The 23,685-nt window shown below is 37.8% G+C and overlaps 1 protein-coding gene across 1 annotated transcript; it reads left to right on the top strand.

Annotated features, from left to right (window-relative positions):
* Window positions 1-1,571: 1,571 nt before the first annotated feature.
* Window positions 1,572-20,030, top strand: LOC125231305 (zinc finger-containing ubiquitin peptidase 1-like). The gene is made up of 16 exons (XM_048136747.1): window positions 1,572-1,718; window positions 2,458-2,543; window positions 3,481-3,619; window positions 3,908-4,055; window positions 4,128-4,183; window positions 4,314-4,397; window positions 4,923-5,255; window positions 9,420-9,527; window positions 10,796-10,909; window positions 11,901-12,072; window positions 14,487-14,610; window positions 15,833-15,986; window positions 16,896-16,987; window positions 17,628-17,758; window positions 19,093-19,181; window positions 19,869-20,030. The coding sequence occupies exons 1-16, from the start codon at window positions 1,572-1,574 to the stop codon at window positions 20,028-20,030; spliced, it is 2,139 nt and encodes a 712-aa protein (XP_047992704.1).
* Window positions 20,031-23,685: the final 3,655 nt, after the last annotated feature.

Below are 23,685 nucleotides of genomic sequence, written 5' to 3'. Positions count from 1 at the left end.
AATAGTGATTATACCTGAAATCATTGACAAAACTTATTGAAATGAGCATTCAAATCACCCTATCGGGCGATGTAAATTATTTTTTATCACTCGTCCTATAATATATTTCTATAACAAATTATACATTTTCTAAAACTAGATAAATGTAGCTATTAAATAATATTTTTTATTTAGAAAAAACCATTACAGTTTTCATAAAATATGCAATAATATGTATAAAAAAAAAAATCTCGTTTTCAGATTTTCCCATTTTATTTTGTATTTTTGTTCTAAAATACATTTTTTTGTTCCAAAAATGAATTCCTCGTCCTTCATTTATCCGAAAATGATATATCGCATGCCCTATAAATTAAGGGGGGCTCTCAATGCCTCCCAATCTTTATCTACTCAGGGCCACCCAAGGAACAACCTGTGCCAAGTCTCAGTGCTTAATCATAAAATGCAGGGTGTTGTGCAATAGCGTCCCCAGTATAAACACACGTACGTGTCAGTGGCATAACTGGCATAGGAGTTCGATTATTTTGATCACAGACTTTGTGTCACCGGCATAGTGGTTTAAATGGCCAGTCTGAACACATTCGTGGACACGTATAGTATAGCATACGCGTAGTCATTTGTTACCTTTGGTCTATGACAGATGACGTCACTAAGCGTCCCTAAACGTGTTAATTTAGAAGGTTGTAGAATAGAAATAGACGTGACCTGTGGTCCGGTGTCAGTACGGCGTATTATGATCTTGGAACCACTTTTCGGCTGGCATTTTGTTTGAAATTAGTGTTCTATGTTATTATCTTTCGGTGGCGACATCTAAGTAATTACATATTTAAGGGCCGGTTTTTCAGTCGCCAGATAAATATATCTACCAGATAAAGTTATCACTATCCTTTTCATCACACGTATAAATTACAGTGACAGCTGACATTTATCTGACAGATATTATTTATCTGGCGATTGAAAAACCTGACCAGCCCTGAAAAGGTAAAATTTATAAAATGAAAGCATACGTTTAACACCTGTTAACAATAGATGGCAACTGACAACAACCTGAACGTGACTGTATATTGATATACAGATATAAATTGAATTTATCTAGCCATAAAAATAATTATTATAGCGGAATACGTGTACCTACGACATAATTATTATTTTCATATGTAGGTTGTTACTTCATAACAACAAATTAATTATGTAGTTATTTTTTAATATGCATAAAATTAAAATTATTTCTGCTTGGTTCTTTAATGTATGACACAAACCCATCCCCATGTCAAATTTTAGTCAAATATGAACCGCGAATTCTTAGCTGCCAGTACGTACAGCAAGAAGGTTTTTTGCCGAATAAAATCGCTGATTGGTAGTTAGTGACATTATATGCATTTCAGCTACACTTATCTGTGTGGATTAGTATAAAAGAGATGACTATTGTTTTGTTTACCAGTTTTGATTACAAGGCCTGTAAACGTATTGTCTTGTGTAAATGTAGGCGTAATTGTGTATGTGTGCTAAACGGTGCCAAGAATTTGAACGGTAATGTTCTTAAAAGCGGCTTCCATGTTTCGTTGCTTCCAGCCATGTCGACCAGCCCATTCCCATACACCTGCGAGCTATGCGGCGCGGAGGGTCTCACGGACGAAATGATGCGCTCCCACACTTTAGAGGCCCACGTGGCAGGACGACCCTCTTGCCCATTTTGCGACTGCTCCGTACCTCCACCACAGGTGAGACACACCCATACACCTGCGAGTAATGTAGAACACAGATAATGACACCCATAATCCTGTGGGCAATATAGAACTCACGGGTGACGGGTGACATGATGCGCTCACACACTTTAGAAGCCCACGTGGCAGAACAACCTTCCTGTCCCTTCTGAAACTGCTCCGTATACCCACCACAGGTGAGACACACCCATACTCCTGCGAGCAATGTAGAACTCACAGATGATGACACCCATACACCTGTGAGCAATGTGCACCTGGCCCCGTAGCCGAATGGCATTTCTCCGACGCCAAACGAAAGCGATACGCCGCTGGCTCTGTCGCGCCAATACGCAAGCGCGATAGAGATAGATATCTACTAGCGCTTCGTTTCGTGAGCGATTGTGCCATTCGGCTAGCCACCCTGACGAGTGAATGATGTGCTCCCCATCTCCTCTAGAGACCCATGTGGCAGCGTGGACCTCTTGTCCATTTGCGATTGCTCCATGTCCCCACCGCAGGTGAGTGAGACACACACACCCATATACCCGCGAGCAATGCTTCGAGTCTCACAGATATCACACACTACGTCGCTGGACGTCACATGTCCCTGTTACAGTCCCATAAACCTGCGAACAATGCTGCAAGTCTGACAGATGACAATCTCACATCACACTCTATCTAAGAGGCCCTGCTTATATTGCCTTACTATCCTTACAGCAACTTCACGAAGTCTTAAAAATATATTTATTGATTCCAGCTGCCAGGCCACGTACAAAGAGCGCATCTACACTATCTCACGCCGGAGAGGGAACTGATGGCGTTCATAGATGATCAGAGTCCTGGGTAAGTATAATTTAACAGACTATCTTTAACGAGGTAATTCATAAGGTTCCTTAAAGTTTATTTATTTATTTATTTAAAATCAGATACTTTGTGATCATGTGACTATTTTACCGAGGTCTTCTCAAAGGTTTACAATAATTTGCTCTATGTTAGTTCTCAGTAATATTATTAAAATAGTATTTATTTGAAATTAATTTTTGAGAACATAATATTATCTTAAAATTAAACTAAACTATTAAATCTAAAATTATTCTAAAATTGAATTTAAAATTAAAAAAAATAAACTAAATAAATCTAAAATTAAACTAATATAAATCTAAAAATGGCCCCTGCTGCATAGTACCGAAGACGCTGGCAGCATTTCCTCGCTGGATTGTCAAGCTAATACGCTCAGTTGGTTCTCAGTTACAACAACTAAAAATATGAGACCTTTTGCACAAAAAAATGTTTCATTTATGAAGAAGAGAGAAAATGGCCTGAGAAGTATCGAGAGTGACAGACTATTGTTCACGCGAGTTCAAGGTTAGGCATAATAATAAATAAATATTGGGGACACTTTACACAGATCAACATAGCCCCAAACTAAGCAAAGCTTGTACTATGAGTGCTAAGCGACTTATACGACGATACTGTAATAGATAAACACATACTTATATACATAGAAAACATCTATGACTCAGGAACAAATATCTGTGCTCAATTGCTCATCACACAAATAAATACCCTTACCGGGATTCTAACCCAGGACCGCGGCTTATCAGGCAGGGTCACTACCTCACTACCGACTGAGCCAGACCGGTCGTCTGGTTCCATAAAACACCAAGTACTCTACATCTATTCCTCCTTCACATCCTCTTTCCCTTCGTATTTTTCTTACAAAATGCCTCCTCTCACTTACTAGCTGATCTTTAACCAAATTGTTTTTGTTGTGCTTTAGATACGACGAAGACTCTAAAATGACAACAACAGATAGCTGCAGCTACAACACTCCTGGCTCCATGAACGGCTGGCATAGTCCAGAGTCCGCCTCGTTTCACAATGGTGCCATTTCTAAAAACTACCACAACGGGTTTCAGGTAAGAACATTTAATAATAGCGACGAAGATTCGATGTTGACCACTGTAGGCAGAGCAGAGTTAAAACACTTCTGGATCTGTGAATGACATACACCTTCCTCATACTACTTTGTTTCATAATAATGCCATCTCGAGAACTTTTATCATACGGATTTTTCAGGGTAACAGACTAAAGTAAAGCCAAATGCGAAAGTAACCAGCCTGCTGATGGCAATTATTTCAGACAACGTACCTCAACATTGAAAGACAACCATTCAATTTTCAACATTATTTTTTAATGCATTTCAGGAGAAAGAGTTTGAAGAAAGATCCCCAAAGAACATCAACTTGACCAACGGTTTGAAAAACATCAACACCAGCAACGGAGTCATCCCCAAGAAATTGAGTCGAGAAGGTTCCAAAGAACGGGAGATGGTCAACGGACATGACAAAAAAAGTATGAACAAATATTGCGAATATTTATTTTCTCTCAAAGGAAAAGTAACTACTTATAAATGGTTATTTTCAGATTGCAGTCCAAGCCACAATTCTGGAAGTTATGAAGGATCACCGAACAAAAATAAGGTGCCTATCCTATTTCTAAAAACGTTGTGAAAAAACTTTGTTTTAGCTTTTGAATATAGGTAATTGGACTAATTGGGATAGGGGAGGATAGGGGAGCATCTAATTATTGTGTTTTTCTCGTTGATTTTAGCTGACAATGGCAAGTGCAGGACAAGGTTCACCGCTACGATCGCAATTAGCATTAAAACTGAAGCCTAACACACCTAAAAAGTCAGCGCCCACTCCAAGTCCTACAGTTCAGGTAATAAGACAACATAAAGACACACGAAAGATTCTAGTTTGGCAAACCAGTTCCGCCAGTAAAATCGATGGCAAAATTTAAGATGTAGGCATGTGTTCGCAGAAACTTTTAATTACGCGCCAAACTTTTCTACTGACAGAATGTGTTTGCCAGAGTTTAATAAGAAAATGCCTGTACCTCAACTTCTGTAAATTGTACCACGAAAAAAATTTGTTTATTTATTTGCTTTAAATAAACATGAAAATTACTTAAATACATCGATTATATTTTCCTATAAAAAGCGTGCAATAGTGCAATAAGGACCGCAATCCAAATGTCAACGTTCGACAATAATGACATTGACACTTGACAGTTAATTTTTCCTTTCAAAACAACGTGTGACCGCCAACAATTTAATTTATGTAGCACGAAATTGGCTACAGATTGCCTTTGAAATAAAACATACATCATAAAAATCTAACAATAAGTCCAATAACCACTTCCAAAATTGCTCAACAGTGCCTCCTCTGCGACTTCACATCAACATGCCCCCGCAAGCTAGAAGAACATATAAACCGGGCTCACTTCGACCTGACCTCACCTTCTGTGCTTGGAAACGCTAACAGCAACACAGTGAACCCGACGCTAGGCAACCCGACTTTGACCCTGGACAACCCGACGAACAGTACTTTGGATAACCCGACGCTAGCGTACAGCGCTATGGCGATGTCGCCAGGGCCTCATAGCTCGTCTTTCCAGTGTCCGATCTGCGAGAGAGAGTTCACGAACGGATCGGATGTGGAAATGCATGTGAATGTGGAGCACAGGGATATTCTGAGTCCGCAGAAGTCGGTAAGTTCTTTGTTTATCTTTGACTTTGTTTATGTTTATTGTTTGCTTTGTCTTGACTTTGATATGTTATATTTGATCATGCCTAGCACTGAAAATCTTTCTTTCTTAAACTAAAAGACCACTAAATGTTTCTTGTCCTTTTACATCTATATATCTATCTATATAGCCCATTTTTTCCGAATAAGAGTACATCTCTTAATTCAGTGTGCCGCTTGGCATAGGCCTCCTCCAGCTCTTTCCATTGGGGTCTATCTTGGGCCACTCTTCTCCACTTCGGATCCACTGTGAGATTGAGTTGTCCTCCCATCTTGTTTGAAGTTTCTTCTGGCTCACTACTTTACATGATATGTGAATAAATAGTACATTACATCAGAGGCCGGGAAAATGAGGATTTCCGGCCAAGTGGGTATATACGGATAGGGATACGAGGCCGGGAATCCGTTTTCACGCCGAGGCATGTATAGTGCTTTTCTCAAACATACAATGAAATAAAATAAAATGCTCTAAAGGACAATATTTTATAAAAAAAAGTTGCTTTGCATGCCTAGGCCTAAAAAATAATATGAAATCCCTTTACAGTCCTCTCGAGTTGTTGTGCCCAAAAAGCGATACTTCCCAGCCCATTTTAAGGAACGTAAAGACAATATTTCATTGCATGTTTGAGAAAATATCATATATATATTCATATTGCAATCTCTAAAGCGTTAATTTTGCAATTTGTAATATAATGCTGAGAGTAACATTGTTATGAAACAAAATGTTTGATTGAACCACAGAATATATAATAGTACAAGTACAGAAGGCCCACTGCTTTGAAGTTCACGAAATGCCGCCTTTTTAAATGCCTACAAAATGATTACAAAGAAACGAGCCGCACGTGCGCAGCGTCGGACGTTAGGGTTGCCTATGGATTAAAAAATAATAATACTCAAATAAAATGTCATGTTATTATATTCAAGTCTTGGGTACTTTCTAGGTATATATACAGTATTTATATATTTTTGTTTAAGGCGAGATGATCTGTCAAACTAACCAATCCAAGGGGGTGAGGTGCGCGGCGTCCGGGCAGCCCCGCCCGCGCGGCTCTGTTCGCTTGTCGCACACGGGAACTCAAATTCGCGCGGCAGCATGACACAGACGGATCGCAGTCATAATGATCGCCGTATTTTAACTGGGCTTTCTTAGTTTTTTCATGAAATAGGAGGCAAATGAGCAGCTCATCGCCTGATGGTAAACGATCACCGCCTTTATTTTTTTTATTAGGTTTCATAGGCCTTTGCCCAGCAGTGGGACACCACTATAGGCTAGATAAAAAAAAAAGGTTTCATCATTTGTGTAAGTAATACTAATGATTTATAGTTACAGTGTGTTTGGTCAGCGTTGTCGGAGCTTTTAAAGACGTACCTAAAGTACAATCAATTTTATCGAACTTCTAGTAATCGCACTTATTTACAGATTGACAGGGTGAAATAAAAAGGACCATTCAAACTTTGCATAGTGACTTTTGAGGTCATTATGAACAACTTTTATTAAGGGTCCAATGTTGAAACATATACGAAAATAAATTGGATGTTCCATAGAAATGAGCTGTATCATGACAGTCGAAATGTATAAAATAGATATTTTTTTTTGCGTTTTCAGCATTAGTCCCACAGTAAATAGAAGCACAATTTGATTTGATTAGAAATTACGAGTTACAACTATTTACCTGCAAATATATACTGTGTAGAGAATTTTATGGAAATATACCTACTTCTCCTAAACATCATAACTGTAGCTTTTCCTGAATATATAAAAAAAACTGAAAATGGGGACATAAAAATGGGGAGGAGGGTGAAGATTAACATCTCGGCGAGTTTTCTACTTCATTTACAAGTTTTTTCTTATAAACCTATTGTTAACAGAACACAGTAACCGTCAGCTTCTTTGACCATAAACTTTATGTAAAAAGATATTATGTCATGTCACTGCTGTTTAAAAATAGACATTATTTTTTTCAGCCGTGAATAAATAACGCTTTTTCATTTTCATATTGAATGCCTTTAACCTGTATACATGCCAAAGTTTCGAATTTTATTCTTGTTGTTCATGAACCTACTATTAGCAGGTTACTTACTCGTATAACGTATTTTGATGATCATGATGAAATCACTCATCCAGTCACTGATGAAATCTGTGCTATTTATATTAAGATATGAATAAAATCTAAAGTATGAAAACTATGCAATTGAAACTTTGTCTATTTAATAAAGTTGCTATTGATATCATATCCTGACAATTATATTTATCTGGTTTAAACCAGACCCCAAATTCGAGGATTCAGAAGAACGACAAAATGCTTCAAGAAAACAGCTTTTCTCTTCGCTTGACTCGTGTTGGTGGGGGTACTACCGCCACTAATATCTCCAAATAAAATACAACCCAGCACAAGATAAAATATCATACTTCATAATAATTTATTGATAAATCAATACCATTCTATGCCTACCTCGAATTCTCAAGTATATTCAAATCAAGTATCAACTTTTGTCAAAGGAGTCAGACAGCTTGCTGAAGGATTCGTATAATCTTGCAAATTAGACAAATATCTGTAAATATAAAGTACCGTAATCATACCCACCAAATAAAAATAAAAAAAAATTGTCCAGCTTTATCAATGTATGATTATGGACTTTCATCAAAATTTATTGAGAAGTTAAAATACTGAAATCTTTTAACTATTATGGAAAAATGGCGACAGTTGACAAACAAAATTTCTGTCAGGCTGGCCACATGTTTGGCATAGACATAGAAAAAATATAGACGGAGGGTAGCACGATCTAATTAACCTTATACCAAATTTTGAAAGACAAATACCTACCCTACCTGATCTTCAATCAGTACTGTATCTACCGCCGCCTTTTCTTTCGAACAACTCAATATGTTTATGAAAATTATACGTAAGTTTGTTCACTAGTTGGACATCAGTCATATATTTTCTAAGTGGAAAGTTGTGCTGTAATGACGTCACAGACGCGTCATCTAGGGGTTTCTACAATCTATGATGTTTAGATATCGTAAATGTCACTTGATAACATCATATGAAAATGAAATACTTACGAGTATATATAAATTATCATTTTCTTACCTTTTCACAGTCTTTGGTTAGAATTTTCTTTATTTATTTGTTTTCTAGCACGCAATTATTTTTTCTGCCTCCTCAAAGCTTTGTTCCCCATTGTTTCAATGACACGTGACCACGCGGAGAAAACTGACACAGGTCCGTCCTCTGAAAGCGCCGCCGCGCGACTGAAGAGGCCATAAGTGCCATCGAAAATGTTTTCAATTTCAAAAAATTTTTCAAAAAAATTTTTTTTTTGCAAAAACAGGATTAGTAACGGATCTTTAAAATTGGGTTCATAGTTGTTCCATCTTTCCTTTGCGGATTTGGTAGTATTTGATAAATATTATATTATTTTAATGACGCTACCGGCACAAACTCATCAGATTCGTCTAGATAATCGTATTACCTATATATTGAAGTAAAAAAGAAGTCAAAAAAGTTTTTATCCCAGCTATGGGAACGATTTATTGTTTAAAGAAGAGGTAACTTTGGGATCATTTTCTATCGAGCGAAGTTGTAACATTCATGTTGTTCAACTCCATAACATACTCACCAGATGCTGAAATTTAACATATATCGTTTTCAGATTTTTCCATTGCGTTTTCCTATGTTTTTAACGGCTTCAAAAAACGAGTGCGCGCAGCGTCTACGGAAATATATCGCCTTAAGTCCCAACGTCACAAGCCTGATTTAACGTTTCCGTGGGGCATAAATGACATAGTCAATAGTAGATCTGTGTAATATTGTCCTATTTTATTCATGATGTTTATTTAACTAAGCATTATTAGCCATTCCACACGCGGATATCGCATATGAACCTTTAAAAAAACTCGCGACGTATAGTAACAATAGAAAGTGCGAACGTGCGTTCCGTGAGAATTCGAGCCACCCCTGATTAGGCCGCGAACTCGCGGCCGGCGCATGTACTTGTAGCGCGGCTATGGAATCGCGGAGTGAGCCGCCCCTGATTGAACTATAGTTATTCAAAGCAAAAATAAACTTTTATAATCTAACCCTATAAAGATTCTAACTATTTTAGTTAATAAATTAAATAATTTCAGGACCAGGTGGACAATGCATCCTGTGACGATGTAGTGATGATGGAGGAGAGTCCAGTCAGCAACTGCCCAGTTTGCTGCCAGCCGCTACCACTGTCTCAACATGAACTGGTGGGTACTTTTGTTGGGCCTTAGGACTCATTTTGTTTTTTATTTTTAATTTACCTGTTGCTTTTTGACCTAAAAATTACAAATAGATGTACTTAGTAAATTAGTTTTAAGACATATCCAAATATTGTATGCTTTAAAGGTATAAAACTAGGGCAAACATAAACCAGTTATCACTTAAAACTTCGTAAATCACAAAATATTTTTGATTTTGATTCATTTGATAATGACAAACTTGCATGGTCGGTCTTGATATCCTATCCAGTTCCAAGAACTGAGTACAGGTACAGTTGACTACAAAGAGATGAATTATTATTATATTATATTATATTATATTATTACAACGCAATAAGGTGAAAAAGTGGATACATTTCTTTGTAGTTGACTGTACATAATAATTATTTTTCACATTATTTATTTGAGCCTATAACCTGTATCAAACAAGGGATTGATAACTCGGGCACAGTATAATAAAGAGTATGGCACAGTATGGCCACTCCCGCTCCCCGCTGAAACTGCCGCCCACCTCAGTTACTTCACAGTTATGGCCTGTCGAAAATGCGGCCAGTCAACCTGTCATATCTCATAAAAGAATGGTACGCATTTTACCACATGAGCTTAGACTGTGTGCGTAGGAACGCGCCTCTTTCATATATTTGATTGCCATTGTCCAAGGTGTGACTGTAGTATTTATCTACTCCAGCGGTTCTCAAACTTATTTTCCCATGGAACCCTTTTAGAAAGCAAAATATCTGATGGAACTCTTAACATACATACAATCATACATACAATCACGCCTGTATCCCATAATGGGGTAAGCAGAACACATGAAACTACTAAAACTTCAGTGCCACTTTTGGCAAATAAGGGGTTGAAAGGAAACGAAACTGTGACATTGCAGTGACAGGTTGCCAGCCTCTAGCCTACGCCACAATTTAACCCAAATCCCACAGTCGCCTTCTATGACACCCACGGGAACTCTGGAACTCTTAAATTAAATAAATAAAAAAAAATAGTTTATTGCAAACTTTATTTTAATAAGTAATAATAATAGTAAAATTTAATCATTAGATTCTAATGTGAGGTTATTCCACGAAACTGTTTTTTTTTTGTTTTTTATTGGTGAATATTTGGTTTTATGGAAGAGAGTTGAAATTGCATATCAGGTAACCAAAATTCACACGTAGCCCCTAGAGAGGCTTTGCGGAGCCCTAGGGATCCGCGGAGCACACTTTGAGTATGGCTGATCTACTCAATGCTTTTATTTTTAGATTCAGCACATAGAGGAGCATTTTGAGCGCGGTGAGGAGTGTGGCGCCGGGCTGAGTGCGGCCGAAAGAGAACAGCAGAGAAACAGGGAAGAGCACGAGTTTCAAATGTTGCGGGTAAATTTATTTTATATCTTCTCTTGCCTTTCTACAGCTAATGCCTTAGTGCGTTTTCACATTATCCGATCCGATATCGGATGTAGGACCGATATCCCATGCTTTTAAGCCGCCATCCTTAGTTTCTGCCTTTTAAATCCTTCCGACATCTGATATCGGATCGGATAATGTGAAAACGCACTTAGTTGGAGCGTAAAAAAGCTAGCTTTCTTGAAACAAGGAGATCCAATAATTGATTGGAAAGTTAAAATATATTTTTCAGTACATATGAGGTTTTTTTTAATACTATGTCAGTGGCAAACAAGCATACGTTACGCCTGATGGAAAGCGGTCACCGTAACCTATAGACGCCTGCAACTCAAGGAGTGTCACATGCGCGTTGCCAACCCATTAGAAACTTGTACACAATGTACACTCCTTTTTGCTGTGTTTTCAGTGTAGGCCATTTCTTGTCAGGTCAAACTTCAAAGAGCCTTATGTGCTGAAAAACGTCGTACGATACAAGTGCGAAGAGAAAATTCGTAACTCGTGTCGATTTGAAACAGTCTCTTCAGTCGTGTCACAGTATAATAAAGAGTACTATCGTACAGTATGGCCACTCCCGCTCCCCGCTGAAAGTGCCGCCCACCCCCTCTCGGTTACCTCACAGTTACCGCCTGTCAAAAACACGAACAGTCGACCTGTCATATTTCACTCATACAAGCATAGTACGCGTTCACCTACACGAGCTATGACTGTGTGCTAGAAATGCGCCTCTTTCAATATATTTGATCGCCAGTGTCCGAGGTGTGGTCGTGTTTTAATTTATCGCCGAACTTCTTTTTTCAGCACTTGTATCGTAATGTACTATTCCGTAAGTGTAAAATATCTGTGACAGACAGACAGACACTATTAAAAGCGCAGATTACGGCTAATAAATTTTCGTCGATAATTCTAGTACTAAAACTGGCTTTATTATATTTATTTTCTACCATCTTTTATCGTTTCCCAGCAACAATATGGCATGGAAGAAGATGAGGAAGGCTACACAAATCGCGCCAGCAACAGCTTAAAGCGAGCCGTCTACTCCGGAGCCCTATCTGTAGCTGGATACTACGAGAGAAGTGTAGGGCTCCGCCGCGCCTCGGCTTCGGGCTTAGACACCGGTTCCTCAAGGACTAGTGGTATGTTTTTAGGGTTCCGTAGTCAACTAGGAACCCTTATAGTTTCGCCATGTCTGTCTGTCTGTCCGTCCGTCCGGCCGTCCGTCCGTCCGTCCGTCCGTCCGCGGATAATCTCCGCAACCGTTAGCACTAGAAAGCTGAAATTTGGTACCAATATGTATATCAATTACGCCGACAAAGTGCAAAAATAAAAAATGGAAAAAAATGTTTTATTAGGGTACCCCCCCTACATGTAAAGTGGGGGCTGATATTTTTTTTCATTCCAACCCCAACGTGTGATATATTGTTGGATAGGTATTTAAAAATTAATAAGGGTTTACTAAGATCGTTTTTTGATAATATTAATATTTTCGGAAATAATCGCTCCTAAAGGAAAAAAAAGTGCGTCCCCCCCCTCTAACTTTTGAACCATATGTTTCAAAAATATGAAAAAAATGTAGAACTTTATAAAGACTTTCTAGGAAAATTGTTTTGAACTTGATAGGTTCAGTAGTTTTTGAGAAAAATACGGAAAACTACGGAACCCTACACTGAGCGTGGCCCGACACGCTCTTGGCCGGTTTTTTTTTATGGAATAGGAGGCAAACAGACAGGTCGCCCGATGGTAAGCGATCACTGCCGCCCATCGACACCCGGAACCCCAGAAGTGTTGGAGGTGCGTTGCCGGCCTTTAAGATGGGTGTAAGCTCTTTTCTTGAAGATTTGAAGGTCGTATCGGTCCGGAAATACCGCAGGCGACAATTCATTCCACAGTTTAGCTGTGCGGGGCAGGAAATTTCTAGAGAAACGCACAAACGGACTGCCAGCCATCTAAATGATGGAGATGGAAATGTTGTCGCGTAGGGCGATGGCGGAAAGAAGCGGTAGGGATTAATAAGAACAATGAAGTTGTGAAGAATTATGTTATGAATAATTATTTTTAAATCGGGACTTAATCGCGTATAACTACATAATATCTGGGCAACCGAGCTTCGCTCGGTTCTGTTTCGTATCCTTGACATGTGTCGCCATCTAGTTCAAAAATGAATAGTACCTACATCGAGCGAAAGAATTCTCAGCCTTAACAACACAACTACTGCACACGAGATGGCGCGCATTTCGCCACAAAAACTCAAATAGTGTATTTTCTATTCGTTTTAGCCTTGACCTGTGTCGCCATCTAGTGTTTGCAATAAATAGTACTTACATCGACCGAAAGAATTCTGTCTTAACAGTACAACTACTGCACACGAGATGGCGCGCGAAGAAAAACGCATGAAAACTCGAAAATTCGCGTTTTCCGGGACCTAAGGATAAGTTAGACCGATTTTTCACCCCCAAAAACCCCCACATAACAAATTTCTGCGAAATCGTTAGAGCGGTTTCCGAGATCGTCAGTGTAAATAAATATATATATAAATAAATAAATAAATAAATATACAAGAATTGCTCGTTTAAAAGTATAAGATTAAACTGACCTCCAACGTTTCAAGGACGGCGTTGTCCCCGTGGTCTCGGAGAAGACTTGAAACGTTGGAGGTCAGTTTAATATGTAGTTATACGCGATTAAGTCCCGATTTAAAAATAATTATGTGTAATAATCGTGAAAGTTTAAATCAGTGTTATGTTATGAAGTTGTTAAACACTGTTGCTGTTTACCTTAATGAGCGTTGTAACATTATAAATTCTTACTATAATCCATACTTATCCTTACTATAATAATATTATAAATGGGAAAGTGTGTGCGTCTGTTTGTTTGTCCGTCTTTCACGGCAAAACGGAACGACGTATTGACGTGATTTTTTAACTGGAGATAGTTGAAGGGATGGAGAGTGACATAGGCTACTTATTGTCTCTTTCTAACGCGAGCGAAGCCGCGGGCAAAAGCTAGTATTATAAATGGGAAAGTGTGTATGCATCAGTGTGTGTCTGTTTGTTTGTTCGTCTTTCACGGCAAAACGGAGCGACGAATTGACGTGATTTTTTAACTGGAGATGGTTGAAGGAATGGAGAGTGACATAGGCTACTTTTTGTCTCTTCTAGCCCCTCACTTCCCTAAATTTCGCAAATTTAGAATTTGAACGCGAGTGAAGCCGCGGACAAAAGCTAGTACTTTATTTATAAAACTAGCGACCCGCCCCGGCTTCGCACGGGTACTAGAGTGATTCTAGAGGAAGGTTTACATACCTACATGTAAACCTTCCTCTAGAATCACTCTATCTATTAAAAAAAACCGCATCAAAATCCGTTGCGTAGTTTTAAAGATTTAAGCATACATAGAGACATAGGGACAGAGAAAGCGACTTTGTTTTATACTATGTAGTGATATGCTTCAAAAATGTATTCATAAATTCCATTTCTGAAACAACTTTGAAAATGAGTCAGGCATTGCCGTCCTTAGCTATACATATAATTGTTACATAATTTTGTTGCAGGCATTTTGGAGAGGATAGCAGTGCTGAACGCCCAAAATCAAAGCATCGTGAGAACTTACCTCTGCAGTGCCGTAGATCACTACGCGAGTACATACGGCGACCGAGGCTGGGGCTGTGGATACAGGTCTGTACTACAATCATTTTATATTTAGGATTTTATGGGTCAAGTCTGCCAAGGAATGTCTGTGTCCAAAGAATATGGTTTTATGTATGATATTGGTAAAGTCACCGGCAATAACATCACACAAAATGATGACAGATTGAAAAAAAAATTGTAAGCATCATCAGTGTAGTTATGATAATATTTAATAGGTGGCGCTAAAAATCGAGGTACGATTCTTAATGTGAATATTGTAAATCCTATATAATTTATCCTTGACTCTTAGATTCCGTATTACACAAAATAAGACTGCAGAACTATCTGACGTACTCTTATGGCTCTAGAAATAAAATTGTGTCAGATATTTTTGCGGTCATCTTTGTGTGCGATGTTATTGCCGGTGACTTTACCAATATCATACATAAAGCACTGGTCCCACCGCGAGCTAGTAAGCTATGAGCTATCGGCTATAAAAACGAACAAACATAATCACTCCCGTGTAAATAAAAGAGACACGGCGATGTTTATAGTTACTCGCCCAGCGGTGAGCTATCAATATCGCCGTGTCTCTTTTATTTGCACGGGAGTTCTTATCTTTTGTTCGTTTTTATAGCCGATAGCTCATAGATTACTAGCTTGAAGTGGGACCAGTGCCTTAAACCATATTTTTTGGACACAGATTACTTGGCAGACACGAAGTTAGACTAATCATTTGACAATAGTTATTTGTTTTACAAGGGGGCAAAGTTGTTGTTTAACCGCACGTGCCAATATTGATACCCGAGCAAGTGAAAGATTCCAATATTGAACCGCGAGCGTAGCGAGTGGTTCTAAAAGTGGAATCTTGAGCGCTGCGAGGGTTTCAAGGCACGAAGGTTGCAAACTTTGCCACCGAGTGAAACACAAAAATTTTCACCACACCAACACGAACAAAATACTGACTATAAAACATCGAATTAAATCAAATCCATCAATTTATTCAATATTTTTGATTCAAAATCATCATTTATGAGTAAATTCTACCAGCCAGCTTAAGACATCAAGTTAAAACTTGTATGAATTTACTTTGCACTCTTGTGGATAAAATGCAATTTTGCTATCTGTTTTCGAATAGCAAAGTAAGCCTTTACCAGTTGGTGTGGTGAAAAACAAATTATGCATAAATAGATTCTATATCTATCTTCCTTTCATAAGATCATAACCAAATTATTGGTTTGTCTAATTTTTACATTTTTTTTTTCTTCAGGAACATGCAAATGCTGCTCTCCTCCCTTATGCGGAATCCCGAGTACAGCAAACTTCTAAGCTGTATGACAGAGCAAGATGGCGAATGTGCGCCCTCCATACCGCGACTACAGCTGCTGGTAGAAAGAGCTTGGCAGATGGGCTTCGACACTCAGGTAAGAGTTTTTTTTTTTTCGTTAAATTCGACACGCAGTTAGGTTCATCATCAGGAACCACCCTGTATATAGCTTTTTGTTAAATTCGAATAAAAAATATTTTTGTTTCCATACATAATAAATGGATTAATTAGTGTGTGAAGACCTTAATCATAACATTAAAGTCATTGTCAAGTGTTTGACGGCACATGTCAAAACAAATAATATAACAAAGTGGTAAGGGATGCCACACTCGTGTTCAGTAATTAAATTATTTTTTTAATAATTCGATAAACCGTAAGAGTTAAGAGGCTAGTTTCTTAGAGAAGTTGATTGTATTTGAATCTCCCCTTAAATTTAACGGAATTCAATAAAAACAGGGTGTATAATTTCTTACATTTTTGCCAAGTTTTCAAACAGGCTATCAAAATTTGAAGCTTAATGCCCCTACCATCAAGTAAGATATCCCTTTAAAATTTAGAAGTATTGCGTGATTTTTTTCGGAACGAGTGTTTGACGACAGGTCTGGCCTAGCGCGTAGTGACCCTGCCTGCTATGCCGCGGTCCCGGGTTCGAATCCCGGTAAGGGCATTTATTTGTGTGATGAACACAGATATTAAAATTTGTTGCTGAGTCATGGATGTTTTCTATGTATATAAGTATTTGTATATTATATATATCGTTGTCTGAGTGCCTGCAACACGAGCTTTCTTGAGCTTACCGTGAGACTCAGTCAATCTGTGTAAGAATGTCCCATAATATTTATTCATTTATTGCGTTCTTTTTTTCGGAACGAGTGTTTGCATTGCATTGAGTTCTTTTTTCTCACCAAAGGTCTAAGTACAGTATGTACAGGTGATTATTTAAATACTTGTATGTGATTCTTCTGTTTGAACGCAGAAGGTATTTTTACCACTTCTATGATTTCAGGGCTCAGAGCAGTTAGGATGTAAGCTACATAACACTCGCAAATGGATCGGGGCCTGCGAAGTTGTCACCGTTCTTTCCTCGCTAAGGATAAGGTAAACAAATTAGAAATTTTGACGACCGGTCTGGCTCAGTCAGTAGTGACCCTGCCTGCTGAGCCGCGGCCCTGGGTCCGAATCCCGGTAAGGGAATTTATTTGTGTTATGAGCACAGATATTTGTTCCTGAGTCATGGATGTTTTCTATGTATATATATGTAAGTAGGTATGTATATCGTCGCATAGCACCCATAGTACAAGCTTTGCTTAGTTTGGGGCTAAGTTGATCTGTGTAAGGTGTCCCCAATAAGAAAAATTAACATAATCAATACGATAAATTATCTTCTGCATGCATGACAGTAGTGATGCTCTGACGTCTATGGAATACTTAAGTTATACCGTATACTTGTTTGCCACCGACGTGGTATTAAAAAAAAATCAGAAGACCATTGACATGTCGCGAAACATGATCATTTTATAATGAGGCTTATGCCTGCATTAGAAGTGTTTGTGATAACTTTTGAATTTCGTCACTAAAATCTTAATACATGGCCAAATATTTGTCTATTGTGGATGGATAAAAATTAGATTTACCTGTTACCAACTGTATTGTTACGTATATTATTCTAATTTGGCCTATTTAACAAGTTGCACTTATACCAGAAATCAATAGGTTTACGCACTATTTTCTTCGTTAGATGTCAGCTGATCGATTTCCACAAACCGACGAGTCCCGACGGCGGTCACCCGGCGCTCTTCGACTGGGTGCTGCGATACTTCACTGAAGAGCCTAACGGGTTCAAGGCACCACTGTATTTGCAGCACCAAGGTAACATTAAATAAATAAGATAAGATAAATTTATTTCATAGAAAAATGTCTAAAATTAAAACAATCACAAATTTCTTAAATAATGCTTAAAAACTATAAATATAGGTACAAACATGGTTTAGAAAATACATAAATAACAAATACATCTCTAAAATCTAAATTATACAATCATCGCCAACTTATTTGTATCCCCGAGCTGAATATATGTAAACTCCCATATACAAACGCCAAAAGTATCAATAATACTATATCTGATTATTTTTTTCGTGAGTGTAGATAGTTTGAGAAATAAAATGTTACGGTTTGTTTAATAAACAAAATCCAAGATCCAAGGGATTAGGACAAGAGAAATTTCTTCAATTATTAAATTCAAATAAATAAATGACACATAAGTACTGAGGGGAATTTACATTGACGTCTTTCTCGTACGTCAGCAATAGGGATGACGACTACATAAAAAATGGCATTCCGTTTAATCCGTCAGTTAGATCGTCCAAAAATACTGAACACAAATATTTTTCGCTTTTTCTAATTAATGAAAAACTAGAATAGAATATTTATTTGTATTAATTGTACATCGTCACATTCAAAGATATCTCATCAAAGTTCCGGAGTGGGGGCTTGTGACATCACTTCTAAGTAAAAATTGTACCTAGGCGTGACGTCACGCGAAACTTCAACGCACTGTACCGTTGTCATTTTTCGTTTACGAGAAAAATAAAAAATACGTGTCTAAAATTCTTTGATAATCTAACTGACGGATTAATTAGTTTTTTTTAGTCGTCTCGCCTATTCTAAAATATTTTGTACATTTGGATTAGGTACGTCTTCGATATTGATAAAAATTAGTAGACTGGTGCATGATGCATGATGCTGAACAAGATCTACCAGATTTCCCAAAATGTCCCTGGAAGTTTATATAAAACTACCGTGCTCGCCCGCCACTCCCGCCAGGTATCTTTAGGTAATAGTACATTACATCAGAGGCTGGAAAAATGAGGATTTCCGGCCAAGTGGGTATATATATAGCGTGCGAGCGAGGCCGGATAGGGATACGAGGCCGGGAATCCGTTTTCACGCCGAGGCATGTATAGTGCTTTTCTCAAACATACAATGAAATAAAAAAAAATGCTCTAAAGGACAATATTTTATAAAAAAAAGTTACTTTGCAGGCCTAGGCCTAAAAAGTAATATGAAATCCCTTTACAGTCCTCTCGAGTTGTTGCGCCCAAAAAGCGATACTTCCCAGCCCATTTTAAGGAACGTAAAGACAATATTTCATTGCATGTTTGAGAAAAGGTACATTCTTACATAGTCGGCATGTTTGTTTCTAGGGCACTCTCGGACGATAATAGGCTACGAGAAGCATAAAGACGGCAAGGCGACTTTGCTAGTGCTCGACCCTTCACATTCACCCGCACAAGTGAGTTGCCTATTCCTATGTGTATTATTATTGTAGTATTTATCTTTTAAAATATAGGCCTTGTATTGTATCTTGAGCATTTTCGCGAGAAAAATCATCAAAAATATTTTTCTAAGGTAGTATTTTATGTTGTTCCTACTCAGAATCACGAGCCCTTTCGATATAGGACAAAAAAACAAGAGACAAAAAAACGGTCCTAATATTATTTTGCATAATTTCCATTTTGTAACCGTTGTACACAAAGTGTTTGAAAAATGGTAACGAAGTGGAAAAATTAAATTTGAGACGCTTTTTAACCCCCGACGCAAATACGACGGAGTGTTATAAGTTTTACCTGTCTGTCTGTGGCATCGTAGCTCCCGAACTGATGAACCGATTTAGGTTTAGTTTTTTTTTTCTGAAAGCTGAGTTAGTCGGGAGTGTTCTTAGCCATGTTTCATGAAAATCGGTCTTCTATGTCGCGGTCGGGGGTTTTTTCAAAATTTTAATTTTCACCTAATAGGATCGAAAGGGCTCGTGATTCTCAGTAGGAATAGCATTAAATTTACCTATTTTAGAAAAAAAGTTTTCGTGACAATGCTTTTTTGTGCTGTCAAAAATGTATAAATTTGATGAACACTAGTACTACTAAAAACTAAAAAGCAGTTGGGCTGAATGTGTTAACTGATGAAATTGTTGTACGAACAGGTTCGACAAGTGCTCCTCGGCAGTATGTGCGCGTGCGCAGCTGCGTTACGGTTGCTGCGCCGCGGCTCCCCCGCTCTACGGGCGCGGCAGTACCAGCTGCTGGCTGTGACGGGCGTGATGCGAGACCAGCAAGAGTATGAGGTATTTACCAGTGACCAGTAGTAACTCTTCTAAGGGCCACTTGCACCAACGAAAATGGAGGGTTAGATTAGATTTTTAAAATTAAATGGCCTCAGAGTCCCATTGGTGGGACTATTTTGCCAGTGTCAAGGTGATATTTAAGCCAATTGTTTTAGATTTTGGTACGGTAAGTACGACAGTGTTCGGTAGTTGGCACTTGTAAATTGATAGCTAGATTTTACAAGGGCACGTGGACTATCGGCCGTTGACGACAAAAAAGGGGCTAAACGCGTTTCGAGATTAATTCTTCATCAGTTTCTCACTATAACATTAGTTTACTGCATAATAAGCTATCGATATTACACTCGCCTTTGTATCTCTATTCCTACAAATTGTATATAAACTGTTGTACACAATAAAGTGATTACTACTACTACTACTACTACTACACTTTAAACAACATTAATGAGCAAAAGAAGGAGAATTTATTCACGACACGATACCGCTAAGATGGCGCCCGTACCGGAAGTCTACCATTTTATATGGAATTTGACAGATGACAGCCCACTAACCCTGGGTTAAGTGGTTGGTGCAAGTGGGGCTAACAAACGTACGAGTTATTACTGGCCTTACACCGTGCCGTTAGGTTGCACAAGTACAACAAATAAGTTATATTTTGTACTTCATTTGTTTTTAACAAATTATTTCAGAATTGGAATTGGTTCCAAATGACCTTAGATATAGGCTACTTGACCCTTTTTTAAAGTCTCTCTTATATTATGAATTACTGTTTAATGAACAAAAAAAAATATTATGACTTCAAAACCGCAAAAAAATATTTTTAAAGTATACTTTTATTTCACATCAGCCATGCTTGTCGTCATTCTGCTGGAAAACAACATTTTCTGACATTTTTCATTAATGACATTGTCATTTATGGTTCGACATCTCTGAAGGCTTTAAGGCGCCTTTGACCTACTCAGGGACTACTCTTTATGACTAAATTGACTAATAATTAATTTTTCCCCTCACTAGCTCGGAAACACGTGTTTTGTCCTTTAAAACCAACGGGGAAAAACGCATTTTATCCACTAGTGCGTAAAGTAATTTGACCTTGAATAAAGTCAAATTAACTGCTTTAAAATTGATAAAAGTAGGTGAATCTAGTAATAAAGATGATTTACCACCTGTGGAACTACTGGAAGCAGTGATAAACGCATTTTTTGCGTTGTAGTTTCCTCGCTATAGTGAGGGGAAAAGTTTTGTGTTACACTCGGGTGCAAGAAAACTCGCAAGTTCAGGATTCTATTCTCGAACCACTCGCTTCGCTCGTGGTTCAACTATAGAATCCTTTCACTTGCTCGTTTTTCAATTCCACACTCGGCGTTAAAATACAACTTTGCACCCTTGTATAACAAATATCTATTATTTACAGGCCAGTAAAGTATTACAATCAGTACGAATCCCATAGTGAAGGCAGCGCCATTCTCAACTCTATGCCAGGCCACATACAGTCCTTATTCCGACGGCTGCAGCTCAACACATCTCTACGAGTATGGTATGCTTTTAAAAAAGGTTAATTTTATTGATTGTATGTATTAAATAATGTCTTTATTTATTTTCGTATATTTTCTCGGGATAATTCATTGTAAAATCATGTTCATTAGTAAATATTTCACGATTTAATCCAATTTAAATAACACTACCTCATAATTATTTCAATTTTATTTTAAATATCATAATATTTTCATAATCAACGACGCGTAAAATAGTAATAAAATCAATAAAAAAACAAAATGTCGGTCGACTAGTAATAAATATAAATTGTTTATAGTACTTGGCTTCGTGATATGCCTCGGGTATTTAAGAGTACTTTAGTGTTTACAGAGTGATATAAATATTAAATAGTTATTATACGCGTAAACGAATAAATACTGCAGAAAAACAAGGATTCAGTTATTTCATTGTAAATGTAGAATGTTAAAAAAAGGCAGTGACCATTCTTATTAATCTTATTACATTATAGAGATTTTTAACAGAAGTAATTAACGGACAGTACACTTAGTAACCTTAGTTATTTTATTTAGTGTCAAATAACATTTCTGTAGTTTTGAATATAAACCTTTGACGACCGGTCTGGCTCAGTCGGTGCCTGCTAAGCCGCGGTCCTGGGTTCGAATCCCGGTAAGGTCATTTATTTGTGTGATGAGCACAGATATTTGTTCCTGAGTCATGGATGTTTTCTATGTATATAAGTATGTATTTATCTATTTAAGTATGTATATCGTCGCTTAGCACCCATAGTACAAGCTTTGCTTAGTTTGGGGCTAAGTTGATCTGTGTAAGGTGTCCCCAATATTTATTTATTTATTTTATTTATATTTATTGCCGCCGTATTTGAAAAGGATTTAATTATTCTAATAATGTAGGTAATACAATCTCTTGACACCAGCGACATTTTATTTTTTTACCCACGACGGCACGGAGACGGTATTTGTTGTTTTATACTTGTTATGATAACCAAGTGGCTCCCCTAATGCTGCTTATTTCCATGGGCCACGATGACTGCTTCCCATCAGGCGGCTCGTCAGCTCGTTTGCTGCCTATAAGTATCATAAAAAAAAATCAATGATGAAGTCCACATGTCCACTATTTCAATATTTTCAATATGGTTGATTTAAATATAAATATAGATACATCATTAACCTCCTTGCGTTATCCCGGCATTTGCCACGGCTCGTGGAAGCCTGGGGTCAGCCTTGACAACTAATCCCAAGATTTGGCACTAGTTTTACGAATCTGCCTGCCATCTGACCTTCCAACCCGAAAGCGTAACTAGGCCTTATTGGGATATTGGGATTAGTCCGGTTTTCTCACGACGTTTTCTTTCACCGAAAAGCGACTGGCAAATAGAAATGTAGATACATGTAATCGTATTGAAGTTGTAGTCAAAATTACAAAAACTGCAGTATTTATTCTAACACGCACAATTGCAAATAAGCTTGTACCACAATCACGAACATTGTTTTGCACAATCACTAGTGACGCAGTTAGTGTTTAACGTACGGTTGGTATGGAACAAGGATCTGGTGCTTGTAGTCCGTTATAGTTGTTTCAGATTCAATTTCAATTTTAAAAAAGTATTTTAACCCTTAAATACATGACCTTGACAAAGATTTATTTAAATTTGAATTTTGACATGCTGTCAATAGAGTCAAAAATGCATGATGCATATATACATCACTATGCATTTAAGGGTTAACCTTTTGAATGTTAAAGACGTCACTTGACGCGCGCAGCTACAGCCAAATATCGTCACTACTTTTAAAAAAACTTGTATCTTCGTCTGTCATTGAAAAGAAAATTGTAATAAGTATGTATGGAATGCATGTAGACTTACTGCGTTCTAACTTTGAGGAGCAGCGTGAGATACGAGATTTTTTCAAAGTAGTGACGATATGTGAGTGTGTTAGTAAAACGCCCCACTTTGTCGATTACCATTAAGGCGAGATTTACTTGTATCTTTACATGAATGAACTGACAAAGCGGCTTTATAGCAATCGACAAAGTGGGACGTTTTCCCGCGCACACTCACATATAAGGTTTCGTGCAATATGACGTGCCCATAGAAATAGGTTGTCAAAGAACATCTATGTATCAAATATCTTCTATGTATCATCAGTGTCATCGGGAGTAA

This window comes from Leguminivora glycinivorella, chromosome 11 (genome assembly GCF_023078275.1).
Source record: "Leguminivora glycinivorella isolate SPB_JAAS2020 chromosome 11, LegGlyc_1.1, whole genome shotgun sequence".
Classification (NCBI taxonomy): Eukaryota; Metazoa; Arthropoda; class Insecta; order Lepidoptera; family Tortricidae; genus Leguminivora; species Leguminivora glycinivorella.
The sequence above is the reverse complement of the archived record's forward strand: the minus strand, read 5'-3'. Positions and strand labels throughout refer to the sequence as shown.